The sequence below is a fragment of the Plecotus auritus genome, assembly GCF_963455305.1.
Source record: "Plecotus auritus genome assembly, chromosome: 4".
NCBI classification, from domain to species: domain Eukaryota; kingdom Metazoa; phylum Chordata; class Mammalia; order Chiroptera; family Vespertilionidae; genus Plecotus; species Plecotus auritus.
Window position 1 is genome coordinate 177,728,359 of NC_137775.1, and position 16,672 is coordinate 177,745,030.

At 42.5% G+C, this 16,672-nt stretch overlaps 1 protein-coding gene across 1 annotated transcript in view; it reads left to right on the top strand.

Moving 5' to 3' along the window:
* DNAH11 (dynein axonemal heavy chain 11) overlaps nt 1–16,672 on the top strand; it is a 196,777-nt gene that overhangs the window by 32,496 nt on the left and 147,609 nt on the right. The window contains exons 19-27 of the mRNA XM_080663816.1: nt 151–267; nt 369–455; nt 6,318–6,476; nt 7,652–7,735; nt 8,676–8,834; nt 11,826–11,948; nt 12,653–12,775; nt 14,987–15,211; nt 16,184–16,275. Of these exons, the coding sequence (XP_080519942.1) occupies nt 151–267; nt 369–455; nt 6,318–6,476; nt 7,652–7,735; nt 8,676–8,834; nt 11,826–11,948; nt 12,653–12,775; nt 14,987–15,211; nt 16,184–16,275 (1,169 nt within the window). The remainder of the gene's footprint in view (nt 1–150; nt 268–368; nt 456–6,317; nt 6,477–7,651; nt 7,736–8,675; nt 8,835–11,825; nt 11,949–12,652; nt 12,776–14,986; nt 15,212–16,183; nt 16,276–16,672) is intronic.

Genomic DNA, 16,672 nt, shown 5'->3' on the forward strand with positions numbered 1-16,672 from the left:
GTCACGTTAATCTTTTTTGAGATAAACTCCTCTTATTCGAGAATGAAATGATGCTATGGATTAGTGTAGAGATTAGAATTATTTAACCCTGTGAGGTTGATTTGTTTTAGGCATTGAGGTCATCTCCTGTTTGCACCTGTGTTTTTGTAGGAATTACCAGAAAGATGGGAAACCACCAAAAAGATTGCAGCAACGGTCCGACACAAAGTTTCACCTCTCCAGAATGCGGAAGTCACTCTTATAAGGAAAAAATGTATTTTGTTTGATGTAAGCGAGCTGCCAAGTGTTTTTTTTTTTAAAGGGGTTTTGCAAGGATTATTGAAGCTGTTTGTTTGAGATTCTCTTCCTTCTTTTCCTGCCCTGATCAGGGGAAGCAGGCCGAGTTCAGAGAGAGATTCAGACTCTATGCTCCTTTCGGTTCTCATGCAGAAAATCCGTACACAGTGCTTGATAAGGTAATGCTGGTCTCCCTGACCTTACGTGTGTTACAGTAGCTGCTTTAGAAAATAAATGTAGACACCGAGCTACTGCTATATTTTGCCTTAGTTTTGCAGTTAGTTATAAGAGTTGAGAATTAACTATTTAAAACAGTTTGCCCCAAGTAAATTATATTGCTTTAAATCATCTCTCAAAGCCACTATTATCATCAAAGTAATCATACTAGTGAAAGTAAGCACTTATTGTATACATGCTGAGAACTTTGTTAAGCATATTACATTGTTTTTTGTGTGTGTGTTTCAGTTCTTGCCATTTCCCTCTGATGTGGCTTCTATTATGATTAGCAGATATTTGGTCCAGTTCAAAACATCCAGGAGACATTTGGTCCAGGCAAAAAGGTCCTTAAAATCTGGCCCTGGCCCAGACGTTCACTGTTAATATGAATCCTGCTCTTCTGCAGATTCGAACCTCGACCCTTCTACCTGACCCCATGTGCCTGGGCCAGCTCGGCTACCAAGGCAAGGAGCGTTATCATGGGCGATGTAGCCACAGCACAATTATTGGGCCTACAAAACATGATGGTACTTCTTAATGTATTCATCCTGCGAACCCAAAGTATAAACATAGGCTCTGTGGATCCAGGGCCACTTCCTAGGGAACATTTTCTAAGCGTGGATGGTTTTGACAGGACCAAATATCAAGGACCTCTTGGTGCGGACCAAATGTCCTGCAAGGTCTATTCTCTTCAGATAAAAAAATCAAGTATAATTAACTTGTTGGAGATTACATAGTTAAGTAAGTGATACAACTCGTATTAAAATTCTAGCTCATTTTTTTAAATCAAATTTTAGTCATTACACTGTTTTTCATGTGAATTTTGCCAGTAAATAACTCCCTAATTTATAATGAACTGCTTTATAAAAAGAATGAATAAAATGGGTCAGTAATCCAAAATGGTGAGTTATTCATCTGAGGCTTGAAAACATGTTTTAAACTTTTATTAGAAAAATAATATCTTTTGATTCTCTACAAATTCTTTTTTTTAAAGTTCTTTATTGTTTAAAGTATTACATGAGTCTCCTTTTCCCCCCCCATTGACCTCTTCCCGGGCCACCCCCAACCCCCAGCACATGCCCTCACCCCCCTACTGTCTGTGTCCATTGGTTATGCTCATAGGCATGCACACAAGTCCTTTGGTTGATCTCTCACCCCCTCACCCCCCGCCTTCCCTCATAGATTGGACAGTCTGTTTGATGCTTCTATGACTCTGGTTCTATTTTTGTTCATCAGTTTATGTTCATTATATTCCACAAATGAGTGAAATCATGCGATATTTATCTTTCTCTAACTGGCTTATTTTGCTTAGCATAATGCTCTCCAGTTCCATCCGTGCTGTTGCAAATGGTAAGAGTTCCTTCTTTTTTATGGCAGTGTAGTATTCCACTGTGTAGATGTACCACAGTTTTCTTTTTTTCTTCTTTTTTTTATTACATACTAGAGGCCCGGTGCACAAAATTCATGCACGGGGGGGGGGGGTTGTCCCTCAGCCCAGCCTGCACCCTCTCCAATCTGGGACCCCTCGAGGGATGTCCGACTGCCCGTTTAGGCCTGATCCCACAGGACATCCCTCTCACAATCCAGGACTGCTGGCTCCCAACTGCTCGCCTGCCTGCCTTCCTGATTGCCCCTAACCACTTCTGCTTGCCAGCCTGATCACCCCCTAACCACTCCCCTGCCAGCCTGATTGATGCCTAACTGCCCTCCCCTGCAGGCCTGGTCACCCCTAACTGGCCTCCCCTGCAGGCCTGGTCACCCCTAACTGGCCTCCCCTGCAGGCCTGGTCACCCCTAACTGCCCTCCCCTGCAGGCCTGGTCACCCCTAACTGCCCTCCCCTGCAGGCCTTGTCCCCCCAACTGCTCTCCCCTGCAGGCCTGGGTCCCCCCCAACTGCCCTCCCCTGCAGGCCTGGTCACCCCTAACTGCCCTCCCCTGCAGGCCTGGTCCCCCCCAACTGCTCTCCCCTGCAGGCCTGGGTCCCTCCCAACTGCCTTTCTCTGCAGGCCTGGTCGCCCCCAACTTCCCTCCTCTGCCGGCTTGATCACCCCCAACTGCCCTCCCTTGCAGGCCTGGTCCCTCCCCTATTGGCCTGGTCGTCCACAACTGCCCTCCCTTGCTGGCCATCTTGTGGTGGCCATCTTGTGTCCACATGGGGGCAGGATCTTTGACCACATGGGGGCAGCCATCTTGTGTGTTGGAGTGATGACCAATCTGCATATTACTCTTTTATTAGATAGGAGAGAGGCGTGCATGGGTGGGGGCCAGCTGGTTTGCCCTGAAGGGTGTCCCGGATCAGGGTGGGGGTTCCCTTGGAGTGTGGGGCGGCCTGGGCGAGGGGCCTGTGGTGGTTTGCAGGCTGGCCACAACCCCCGGCGACCCAAGAGGAGGCCCTGGTATCTGGGGTTTATTTATCTTCTACAATTGAAACTTTGTAGCCTGGAGCGGAGCCAAGCCTTCTGCTTGCTCTGTGGCAGCAGCCATTTCTGTTGGGATTTATGTATCTTCTATAATTGAAACTTTGTAGCCTTAAGCAGAGGCCTGGGCCCGCCAGGGTGTGCGGAAAGCTTGGCTTCCTCCATCGCCGTGGGCAACCCTAGCCTCCTGCGCTTTCCAGCTCAGTGGCTGCTGCCATTTCTGTTTGGGTTTATGTATCTTCTATCATTGAAACTTTGTAGCCTTGAGTGGAGACCTAGGCCGGCAAGGGCAGGCGGAAAGCTTGGCTTCCTCCATTGCCAGGGAAACGCAAGCCTCCCTCCTGCACTCTGTGGCCGTAGCCATCTTGGTTGGGTTTATTTGCATATTCGCTCCTGATTGGCTTGTGGGCATGGCTTGTGGGTGTAGCGGAGTGAGGGTTAATTTGCATATTACTCTTTTATTAGATAGGATAGTAGTACATATATCTCCTTTTTTTTCCATTGACCTTCCCCCAGCCTCCCCTACCCCCTGTTGCATGCCCTCATCCCATCCCCCCAGTGTCCTGTGTCCATTGGTGTGCTTATATGCATGCATACAAGTCCTTTGGTTGATCTATTCCGCCCCCCAACACTCCCCAGCCTTCCCACTGTAATTTGACAGTCTGTTCGGTGCTTTACTGCCTCTGTATCTATCTTTTTATTCACCAGCTTATAATGTTCTTTATTTTCCATAAATGAGTGAGATCATGTGGTATTTTTCTTTCATTGCCTGGCTTATTTCACTTAACATAATGCTCTCCAGGTTCATCTATGCTGTTGCAAATGGTGAGAATTCCTTCTTTTTTATAGTGGCATAGTATTCCATTTGTAGATGTACCACAGTTTTCTAATCCACTCATCTGCTGATAGGCACTTAGGCTGTTTCCAAATCTTAGCTATGGTGAATTGTGCTGCTATGAACATAGGGGTGCATATATCCTTTCTGATTGGTGTTTCTGTTTTCTTGGGAGATATTCCTAGAAGTGGGATCACTGGGTCAATGGGAGTTACATTTTTAATTTTTTGAGGAAACGCTATCTCTACAAATTCTTAACCAAGTAGCTAAAATGAGAAAGTGACTTTGTGTCATTTAGGTTTAGGATCTGGGCATCTATCTTCTTTAAAATTTTTTTGATTGATTTTAGAGAGAGAGAGAGACAGAGACACAGAGAGAGACAACAGTTTGTTGTTCTACTTATTTATGCATTCATTGGTTGACTCTTGAATGTGCTCTGACAGGGGAATTGAACCCACAACCTTTGTGTGTTCGATTGATGACACTGACCAACTGAGCTGCCTGTCGGGCAGGAGCTGGGCGCCTTTCCGAGTCCTTCCTCTGGGCTGCCATTCTGATTTTACTTCATTTACTCCTTAGGCTGGTGTGAAACTGGCAGCTCACAGCTGTTACTGCTCTCTCCAAATTTTGGGTTGAATTTCATTTTAACTGCTTTAAACACATTCAGAAAACACCATTCTGTAGCATAAGGTCTTCTCTTGTACTTGGCTGAAGAAAAGTGGTTAATGTAGTTGCTGAATATGTTAATAGAGTTGTGGTTTTTTGAAACAATTATATCTAAATTTCAGGTGGTTTGAGCAGATTGTGGATGGGGAGACATTTTTATTTGACTAACCAATGTGCTGTGTGTAAACACTACAGTTATTTATTGCAGCCTACCATTTGCATGCTATACTGAAACAGCATGTAGTTACATACTTAAATGTCAGAGATATTTATCCTTGTACCTACAGAATGTGTTGAGGGGTAGTTTGAATATAGTAGGGCTGGGTTATGTTTGAAGTCATTTTCTTGTGTGTTTGTTCAGCGTGCACATCTAACGATTATCTAACTGGATTCAACCAAAGGTATGTGTATGCTTTGTTCTGGGCTGGTTGGTAGACCCTGGTGTTGAAGGCACCTCACCCTGCCAGAAATCCTCAGGTATTCATTCAGTATTCATTCATCATAGAATCTCTTGGAAGACACTTTTAACCCATTAAAGGACAACAAAAACTCTATGTAAAACATTTCACACAGGAGAAGTGAAAATGGCCAGTTGCATTAATGCTAACGGTGAAATACAGAAAAAGCCCATATGGCCATCAGAAGTAGAATAAATTAAATCAGGGAAATATTAAATAAAAATTTGGTGGTTACGCTTTTTGTGGGAACAAGAGGGATAACGTTGAGAAGGCCATTAAATGTTATTAGGAACATAGTATTTCCTAAGCCGGAGGGTGTATACGCTCACATGCACACCCTTTCATGTGTATGGCATTTTTCCTAATAAAACTGAGTCAGAGACTTGGCAGTCCTTGTTTCTAAAGGTGTAACTTTACACATGAAATACATAACGTGTAAGGAAAGAATATTAGGGTACTGATACTCTTCTTTACATAGTAGGAACTTAAGAGACAGAGCTGAAAGTTGATGAACCACAAAAGGATTAAGCATGGGCATTTAAAATTTAAAAAGTACGTCAAAAGAACGGAAGCAATGTAACGGTTGCATATTGAGAGGAGGCTGGGAGAAAATGTGAAGTGGGAAAACAAAGTTAAATCCTGCTTTGCAAAGTCTGTAACCTCGTGTACTGTGGGAATTCGCGCCGTCGGGAAGGAACAGCTTGTGACAGAACTGGGAGTTCATGCACCCGAAGACCTGGGGCGTGAACTTGGCTTTCCAGCTTTTCCCTCAGTACAAGCTCTTCCGCACTCCTTGTACTTTTTCTGTGTGCATTTACCGCATTGCTAATGCACATGAAAACTAGGAGTTGGCTTATTAAGAAAGAAAAGAATGAATCAGCTTACATTTGCTATAAAACATAAACTATCCTACATAGACGGGAGGGTAGGTGCCCCTTGGTAAACATAGCCATACAGTGAAATTTCTCATACTGTGCTGTGGTTTTATTTCACAAATTCTCTTTGGTACATTTTGTACTATTGCTAATCTCTAGGATATTTTTTCAACCTGAAAGTTGTTTTTTTAAAGAAGTGATTGATTCTTAAGTGGAAGCCACTAGAGTCTCATCTTTCGCTGTTCAGCAGAGTCCCCAGCTGTACAATGAAAAAAATCAAGAGGAAAAATGGTATCTGTAGATATCTGATGCGAGAGCAGATTTTGCTGAAATCTGTAGGGAGCATATTGATAACGCTGTTGTGTTTATTAATAGTCTGCTCTCACCTTTGGAGTAGCTGTGACTTCGCTCTTCTAAAGCCTCCTACTTTACCAGCAATTGTACTGCAGATCTTTTTTTAAATGGAAGTTGTTAATATTGTTGTCACCAGAGCCACAGAGCTGTGCAGGCTTCTCTCTCTCCAGCATTTCGTTGGATGTTAAGGGTGTTTGTGTGCATGTGTGTTTTCTCATAGGCAAACGAAGAGCTTGAGGCATTAGAAGAAGAAATGCTACAGATGCAAGAATCGACTCGTCTTTTTGAAGTGGTTCTCCCAGAGTACAAGCCCATGAAGCAGTGTCGCAGAGAAATAAAACTGCTCAAGGGACTCTGGGATGTCATTGTGAGCGTTAAAGTAAGACGCTGCTTTTTGAAAGCATGCTTTTCCTTTTTGGAGTAGTTCTTTTGTATAAATATGCAACTTTTTGAGTCTATATCATTGTACTTGTGTTTTATGTCTTGAAATATGTAGAGATTCTATTACCCCCAGAATTAGAGTTCACACATCTGTGTTAGTAGATCCTTCTCTGAATATCAGTTGTTTGTTTTTAGTTCTGAAGGAATGTGTGTAAGGAGTTGATTGCATCACGTCCTTTGGGGGGATTATGTAGGATAAAAATTAATATATAAATACATATTACACATATATGGTAACCTGTTCATACAAACTCATGTGTATGCCCATGCTTATGCTTATGTGTATGTGTACATATAAATCAACCTAACTAAAAACAAAGTTAATTTGTATATGGTTAATTAAGTTACAAACTTAAATGTAAAAATAAATTCTAGGGAACTAGGCATCTTGTAACATGCATTATACATAATTCTCCTTGAAGTTAGTTGGAAGCCATATAGAAATATATCTACAAAACATAGGATATAGTCAAGAATTTAATGAAAGTTTTATCTATCTATTTTATTTTTCAGTATATTTTCATTCATTTCAGAGAGGAAGAGAGAGGGAGAGAGAGATAGAAACATCAATGATGAGAGAGAATCATTGATCGGTTGCCTCCTGCACACCCCACACTAGGGATGGAGCCCGAAACCCAGGTATATGCCCTGACTGGGAAATTGAACCGTGACCTCCTGGTTCATAGGTCAATGCTCAACCACTGAGCCATGCCGGCCGGGCTTAATGAAAGTTTTATTTATAATGGATTACTATTCTTATGAAGCTTATTTTATGTTATATGTAGAATAATAAAAACCTGGTGTGTTTAATGGTCATATGCTTACCCAGTTCACTCAGACTACTCAGGATGAAATGATCATGATGGTGTGTACATGGAATTTGTCGTTGCTCCTAGAAATTAATATATCCTAATGTTTTGGCCTTAAGTTTGACATGTTCTGACAACTGTTTTATTTTGGTGACAGGAAGTTGTGACAAGTGCAGTTAACACTTAAATAATTGACTTCCATGGGGTGGTAGAGGCGCTGTGTATTGTCAGTTTATATATTTTGCTGTGGAGACTTGCTTTCACCAAATGTTGTTGACACTTTTATCTGCTCATGCGTTTTCAGAGCAGCATTGATAATTGGACCAAAACCCAGTGGAGGCAGATTAATGTGGAACAGATGGATGTTGAACTCAGAAGGTTTGCCAAGGCAAGTTCCATAACTGTCGGGTACGACGATTTATCTTCCTCTGCACCACCTCCTTCCATCTTCCCTGACCTGGTAGCTGGTGTGCTGGGCTGCGTGTCCTTATTTACTTCACACAGGATGATCGGAGACAGTATCCCCCCCCCCCGCCCCCCCCCGCTCCCCAACCAGTTGCACTTTTAATCAAGCCTGCCTTCTGAGAACGAGTGGAAAAAGCCTATTAGGGCTAACGAGTTTATGAGTAGCCACTGTAATCATGAGTTTCCTAAAACTGTCTAGAATGGAGAGTGTTAAGATGAAGAGTACCAGGGCTCAGAGGTTAGGCTTATAAAAGCTGTTGAATTCTTTTCTTAGCAACCATGAGCATTTTGTGTCTTTAAAGAGTACCTTTTGGTTCTAGAATTTGGGGTGACTGACTGGAGTGTGTCTCTTGTGGATCTGTGTGGAACACTGTGGTCTCTGTAGGGTGGGTTACTCCAGCATCCCGAGGGGCTCCATGTATACAGGGCTGAGCTGCTTTGAATTTAGTGTTTTGATATCCAGTCCCCATAGCCATGTGCCCCCTGAGGACAGGAGAGCCTCTGTGGATAAAGCCAACGTACACAGGGAAAGGCAGTTAAAAAGTGGCAAGGGTGTTAGAACCTGTGAGTAAGAAACCAGTGTGTCCAGGGGCTGGTACGTAGTGGACTTATGATCCACTGTATGAATGAATGGATCCTTTTATGTTTCTCTGGGATTAGTCCTTAGCTTAGGGGCTTAAGTGCTTTTACTCTCTTTCCTAATCCCAGGAAATGTACATTTATTCTTTCAATGAAGGCAGACTATAAAATGTATTGTTATATCTGGGGATATATATATATATATATATATATATATATATATATATATATATATTTTTTTTTTTTTTTTTTTTTTTTTTTTTTTTTTTTTTGCTTTTCTTTAGGAAATCTGGTCACTAGACAAGGAAGTCCGAGTCTGGGATGCATACACAGGCCTGGAGGGCATGGTGAAGGACATGGCAACCTCCCTGAGAGCCGTCAAGGAGTTACAGAGCCCCGCCCTCCGAGACAGGCATTGGCACCAGCTCATGAAGGCCATTGGGGTCAGTTTCCTGAGTCTCATTAATGGAATATTTTTGTGATTGTGGCGTGTTATTCCTTGGTTTCCATTATTCATCTGAATAATCAACCAACCAATTGTTCTGGTCACATGGGAGAGGTTAAGCTCCTTGAGGAGAGAGGACGGACAGACTGAACATGCACAGATTCTAGTTTTAGCCCTCTGCTGTGGACTAAATGCATCCCTGGAGAATTCATATGTCAAAGTCTAAATTCCCAGGGTGATGATATTTGAGGTGGAGCCTTTGGGAGGTAATTAGGTCATGAAGGTGGAGCCCTAGTGAATGGGATTCTGGAATTAGTGTCCATATCTATATATATAAAAGCCTAAGTGACCGAAAGATCGAACAACCGGTCGAATGGTTACTATGACAGGCACTGACCTCCAGGGGGAAGACGCTCAGCACAGGAGCTGCCCCCTGGTGGTCAGTGTGTTTCCACAGTGAGAGTGCCACTCAGCTGACCCACGGGTGCCAGACACAGGGCTCACGGCTGGCCGCCACAGCCTAGAGACCTCAGCCGAGTGGCAATGAGCTTACCGGACGGCGGCAGCAGGCACAGTGGGGCCGGGATGAGCAGAAGCAGCAGTCAGGAACAGCAGGCGGCATTGGACTGCCGGTTTTGGCCCGATCCCCGCAGGCTACACCAAGGGACCCCACAGGTGCATGAATCCGTGCACTGGGCCTCTACTAAGGGGATAAAAGGCCAGAGCTTTTTATTCTTTGCCGTGTGAGGACACTATACAAAGGCAGGTATCTGTAAGCAAGCAGAGGGCCTTTGCCAAGCACCTGACCATGCTGGTGCCTGACCTGGGACTTCCTGCCTCTCGAACAGTGAGAAATGAATGTTTGTCATTTAAGCCACCTAATCTGTGGTATTCTATTATAGCAGCCCAAACTGACTAAGACACCCCACTTTTATCTCTTACTGGCTGTGTGACTGCAAACAAGACACATAACCTCTCTATTTTGTATTTACTTTTTATTACTAAAATGAGAGGAATGCTGTCCTCACACATGAGTGGAGCTTGTCAGCATCAAGAAGGAGAATGTGAAGGCATTTGATAGAGCACAGCACAGCTGCAAAGACTCTTACTGGTGTTGGAGAAGACCAGAGGGCGTAGAAATGAATTTGGTTGAGTCCCTTGGGGAATGCTGACACTGTGATTTGTTTCTACCCACAATTCATTTAGCAACCGTGTCTTCTTTGATAGCGTGTTGATTTTATTGCAAAATAGAAAATGGTTTCTTATGTATCCGTGTCACTTGAGGCTACGTTTTCTTGCCTTCCTGCATCTTTTAAGAGCAAACACACCAAACTTACACTTAGTTTTTAGGGAAGGGGACCTTTATGAATGTAAAATATATGAAAGGCAGTCTAGTATGTTTTTTCTCTTTGGGCAGATCTAGACCTTCAGGGACTCATTGTGGTGAAAGGCTGTGGGGATTTGAAGACAGAGTTTGCAGAGTTTCCCCACTCATGGAAAATAGGCTTTGTCATTGCAACCCTAACACTTAGTCACTCTGGGATCATGGGCAACTGACCTGCTCTCCAGACCTTAGCTGGCTCTTCTGTGAAGTGAAAATACTGCATAATGCTTCCCCATGGAGAACTGGTGAACACGTTGGAGATGAGACCTAGTATATAGCAAGTGCTCAATAACTGTTCCCTAAAGCTATCATTATTAGAGTCTTTTATACATTGGATGTTTAGACCTTGTAATTGGTTGATTGACTCAGAAAAATCCTTGTTGAGTCTCCCAATATGTAGTCGACTGGGCCCCCCCCCCCCCCCGTCACATTTCCTCCGATGACATTTCTTCTCACCACAATCTCTTGCCTGTGTCACGCCTTTCTGCATGCTAGAAAATGCACTGTCTGAGGCAGACAGTTTAGAAAAAGGCGCCTCCCTCCAGGGTGTCAGGGCAGTGGCTAAATTCCCTCCGCTTGTCGCCTGGGCTGGGGGTTCCTGTTTAGTGCACAAACTGCGTGAACCTCCGGGGTGGTTCCATTTCATACCCCTGCTCATTCCTTCTCCAAGACCTGGGTCCCTGGGCCCTTCAGCTGTGGAGTGAGGCCAAACGTGATGCAGAGATAGGGCGACCAGCTCTTCTTTTGCCCAGGATTTTCCAGGTTTTGGCACCGAAAGTCGCACGTTCCGGGACCCCCCTCAGTCCTGGGCAAACAGGGATGCTTAGTCATTCTGGGCAGAGAGGTGGATGGCGACAGGGGATGTGACAGGGTTGGGAGGGCTAGCGAGGATTACAGCTTCTCAGAAGCCGGGGCTGGATATTCTCAGCAGGAGGAGGAAAGGAAATAGTTTTCCTGTAACCATGTGGCTGTTTCGGCTCTGCATTTGCAAGGGACATGGATGACTTTGGACATTTAGGAAGAGCTGAGAGCTTAGCAAACACTGGGGTGAGTGGGTGGAGTCAACAAGATGATAAAGAAATGCGTTAATTGCATTTTCACATGGCAAATGTGACTGACACTGTGCGTTGAAAATATTTTATTCTCCCAGGGAACTATGATTAAATTATTGATAAAATGAGGTTAAATTACGGAAGCAACTGGGGATTATGTTCGGTGAATAGAGTGCTTTAGGAGGAAAAGACAAATGAGCTATTCCCTGATTCCTGGGATTTCAACCAAATTATAATAAATGAACATAGTGATTCTCTTTGAAAAATGGGTTTTGTGGGAAGAGGAGATAAGAAGCGAGCTGACAGGGGAAGGCTGTGGAACAAAAGAAAGTAGTGTAGTGTGAATGTGGCCTGAACCGCTTCTGGTGGGTGATGCCTCAGTAACTGGGAGTTCAAAAGCAATGCCTTTGATGGTCCACAGCTTTCAGAACCAGAGGTGTGCTCAGCAGCTGACTTGAGTATATTTAGCTCTGATTCATCCCTCTGGTCACAGGTAAAAGGAACCATTAATATATGTGGAATATCAATGCTGCCCCTTTTTCTTCTTGTTAAGGTCACATTTTCAATAAGCGAAGCCACAACTCTGGCAGACCTGTTAGCCCTGCGGTTACACCAAGTGGAAGATGCTGTCCGGAGCATCGTGGACAAAGCAGTGAAAGAACTGGGGACTGAAAAGGTGGGGTCCTCGGTTTCTTTTCACACTGGGCTCACTCTGCGCGCTGGCACGTTAGACGACGCTGGGAGAAGTCCATGCTGTGTTTGTGTGGAGACAGGAGTCCCAGCTTGTCCCTCGCTGCTAGTTAGTGTGTGACTTGGGCAGGAAATAGAATTATTCCAAGCCAGAGTAAATTCCAAGAAATAGAATTATTCCAAGACCGGAGGGCTGGCCCGGTTGATACTGATGGTACCAAAAAAACACGTATCCTTTACTTCCTGAAAGAGGTATTCTTCTTACTTTACAGATGAGGAAACTGAGGTAGCGAGAGGTAACTAACTTACCCAGGTTCACACACTCAGGCACTCTGAGCAGCACCTGTCTCAGGCTGGCTAATTTGTAGTCAGATCCATCGAAGCTCCAGAGGCCCTTTCAAGGCCCTCTCTGCTCTAGGGTTCCGTTTCAGTGAAGCATGTAAAAGTCAGATTCAAGAGAAATTTGATATTGGTGTGGTGCTTGTTCTTTTTTGTGATGGGATTTGTTTTCTAAACCTCATCAGCAGGTAGTATTTGAAAGAAGAAAAATCGAGGCCAGTAATATTTGATATCAATCCCTCTGTTTTTTAAAAAAAATATGTTAAACATGTAAAATATTCATGATGATAGCCTAGATCTAGGTTCTAAGTTAAACTTTTGTACACATAACTCATTACTACTTCTGTCTAGGTTATAACTGAAATCAGTCTGATCTGGGCAACCATGGAATTCTCTTACGAAGTTCATTACCGGACAGGCATTCCATTACTAAAGTCTGATGAACAACTTTTTGAAACTCTAGAGCACAACCAAGTAAGATGGATATTTTTATTAGAGATTCTTTTTCTTTTAAATTGCAATTTTAGACTTCTTCCAAATTTCAGTGCTATTTATTTCTTGGGCATCTACTTGCATCAGGCTCTAGGCATGGTAGGTACCATGTGGTTCGAAAGGTACAAACACTTGTTCTCAGGGAACTTGCACTTGAGTGGGAAATGGACAGAGGGGCTCCAGTGGGTCTAAGAAGAGACAGAGAGGCTCTGTGATGGGGAGGGGAAGAGATATGTAAGTAAAGGTGGAAAGTCAGACCCAGAGCTCAGCCGGAGATTGGGGGTAGAACAGTAGGTTTGGGGGTTGTTGTTTGTACCTTGATAATTGATTAGGAAAATGGTGAGAGATACAGAACGTAAGCAGCCAAGAGTAGAGCTTCAGAGAAGACTGCATTTGGTGAACAAGAGGAGACAGAGGAGGCAGAGAGAGAGAGAGACAGAGAGAGAGAGAGGTGTCAGAGAAATAGTAGGAAAAGGAGACTGCAGTATCATAGAAACTGTGGGATAAGTTTTTCCCCCAAAGAAGAGTCACATGTCATGGAAACAATCTTAAGTGTCTACTGAAGGATGAATGTATGAAGAAAATTGTGTGTGTGTGTGCATGTGTGTATAATGGAATATTATTCAGCCATAAAAGGGAAATCTTGCCTTTGTGACAACATGGGTGGACCTCGAGGGTACTATGCTAAGTGAAATAAGTCAAACAGAGAAAACCAAGTACTAAGTGATCTCTCTCATACGTGGAATCTAACAAAGCTGAACTCATAGAAACAGAGTAGAATGGTGGTTGCCAGGAGCTGGGGGAGGGGGAAATGGGAAGATGCTGGTAAAGGGTACTGACTTGCAAGTACGAGATGAATAATTCTGAGGACCCTAGTGTACTTCATGGTGACTGTAGTTAAAATGCTGTATTATATACTTGAAAATTGTTAAGAGACTAGATCTTAAATATCATCACACACACATCCCCTTATATGGGGGATGGCGGTGTTCACTAACTTTATTGTGGTAACCATTTCACAACATAGACGTGTATCAAATCATATCTTACACCTTAAACTTAAATAATGTATATGTCAATATCTCAATAAAGCTGGCTGGGGGAGAAGAGTGAGAGGTATAACATGCTTAGAGGTGAAGAGAATGAGAAGAGGCCATTCTGCTCAGTGACTTTCTGAGGCTTCACTGTCAGAGAATGGGCAGAAGCGCCTGGCGTGTGGAGAGCTGCAAAGTTCGGTAATAAACTGAAGCCTGAGGGTTAGGGAGCTGGAGGGAAGTTTGTCTTATTTTTTCACCGCTGGGAAAAAAGACCCCACAACCGTGGAATGATTAATAGGCAAAGGCCAGGGGACAGTGAGAAAGGATAGAGAATAAAGTTTATTAAAGCTGAAGCCCAGCATGCAGTGTTTTTTCTGCCTACATAGAGATATCTGATCATCATGTAAAAGATATATTAAATGCAGGTATTTACAGTTATTTTTCTTTTGAAAAAAATGTTAAGAATATTTAAGGTCATTCACTCATTTAGCAAATACTTATTGAAGGCCTATTCCACATATTGCATGCTAGGTCCTAGGAATCCAGCAATAAAATGAATAGGTATGTCAGGGAGAGGCCTGTTGGGGGGCTGGGTGAAAAAGGTGAAGGGATTAAGAAGTACAAATTGGTGCCCTGGCCATTGTGGCTCAGTTGGTTGGAGGGTTCTTCTGTACACCAAAAGGTGGTGGTTTTAATGCCTAGTCAGGCACATACCCAGGTTGCAGGTTCAATCCCCAGTCAGGGTTCGTACAGGAGGCAACTGATCAATCTTTTTTCTCTCACATCGATGTTTCTCTCACCCCCCCTTTCACTCTCTAAAATCCATAAAGAATATATTCTCAGGAGAAGATTCAAAGAAGGAGTACAAATTAGTAGTTACAGAATAGTCACAGAGATACACATTACAGCATTGGGAATATAGTCACTATCGTGGTGACTATGTATGGCGCTAGGTGAGTACTTGAGACATCGGGGGACCACTGTAAAGTACATGGTTTTCTTACCACTATGCTATGCCTCTGAAATTAATACAGAATAATGCTGAGTGTCAACTGTAATTGAAAACAAATATAAAAGAACAGGCATGGCTTCTCTCTCATGGTACTTACGGTCTAGCAATTTAGCTGTTATTTAAAATTCTTTGCCTTTCCTTTAGGTTCAGTTGCAGACTCTGCTTCAAAGCAAGTATGTGGAATACTTCATCGAGCAAGTCTTAAGCTGGCAAAATAAACTAAACATAGCAGACTCCGTCATCTTTATGTGGATGGAGGTCCAGCAAACTTGGTCTCACCTGGAGAGCATCTTTGTGTGTTCAGAAGACATTCGAATCCAGCTTGTGAAAGATGCTAGAAGATTCGATGGAGTAGATGCTGAGTTTAAGGTTCGTAGAAGACAGACTGCTTTCTATCCTAGCAGTGTTTCCCAAACCATATGAAAATCTTGTAAAGAAACATGATTTGGGGTATTGTAGTTATCAAAGTATATGTTTGCATTTCAGGAAGTGGGGGCGGGGGTCAGGAAACTTCTTTTCTGGGAAGGGTCAGACAGTAAATATTTCAGGCTTTGCTGTTTGCTGTGGTCTCTGCCACACCCACTCAGTGCTGCCATTGGAGCTTTGAACAAAAGCATAGGCACTGACATGTGAATATAATTATGTGCTAAAAATATGCTTCTTTTGATTTTTTTCAACCAGTTAAAAATGTAAAAAGCATTCTTAACTTTGGGCCATACAAAAACAGGCAGCAGGCCAGATGTTGTCTGTAGGCCATAGATTGCCTACCCCTGCAGGAAGGCATGGTGAATAGATTCATCTCCATTAAGTAAAGGATTGCAGAGGGGAAGCCAGTAACAAAGTAATTTTACCAGCTATTTGTTTGTTTCATAAGAGCCACAGAGAACACATAGAGGTGCACACATGATAATGATGAATAATTTGAGAAACTTTCAGCAAAGAATAATGGCGATTAAATATATTATTTTTCCTAAGGTAGAACACCCAGAGGATTTCTATTTTGTTTAACTTTTAAAGAGGAAAGAATAGATTGTTTCATATTCATCTCATTTTCATACCTGAATGTATTCATTATGACTACGCGTTCTCTTCTGTGTGGACCTAATATGGTGGTAATGTCCATTGAATTTATTTAGACAAAAACTGTGATTATACTTTGGTTTTGATATTTACCTAAGAGTTTAAAAGCACAAGTGAGTAGTCATGGTGTTAGAAGTTTCTTTAACCTTGCTTTCTCATTGTTTAATTTTAATTTTTGAATGTTCTTCATTCCCAAAATGGATGAAAAATTTAGAAAAGTAATTTCTAATACCAATGGCTCCATATTGTGCCTTCACACAGGAGTTAATGTTCGAGACAGCTAAAATAAAAAACGTTTTAGAAGCAACATGCAGACCTAATCTCTTTGAAAAACTCAAAGATTTACAGTACAGGTAAGAATAAAATTATAATGTGATCAATCTGTTATAATTTTATGAGATTTCTTTCAAGTACCTAGCAATATTTAACATTGTGTTATTTTAGGTATAATCTCTACTAAATTATTTTATAATTTTGCTTATAGTTGCTTAGTTGCCTTGTTTATATTAGGTAGTACATGTGTTTTTTTGAGTTAATGTAAATAAATCCAAGTATACTATTTCTGTTTTCCAAAACGACTATCATACTAGTAAAATTAGGATATCTTATTATTAAGAGAATCAACATGATTGATTGGTCAATTCTTTTATTGAGCTCTTCTGCAAACATTTATTAAGCATCTACTAAATGCAAGGAACTGGGATTGTACTCAGTTATTTCAAGTACTTTATTTTGCATATAGTTTAATTA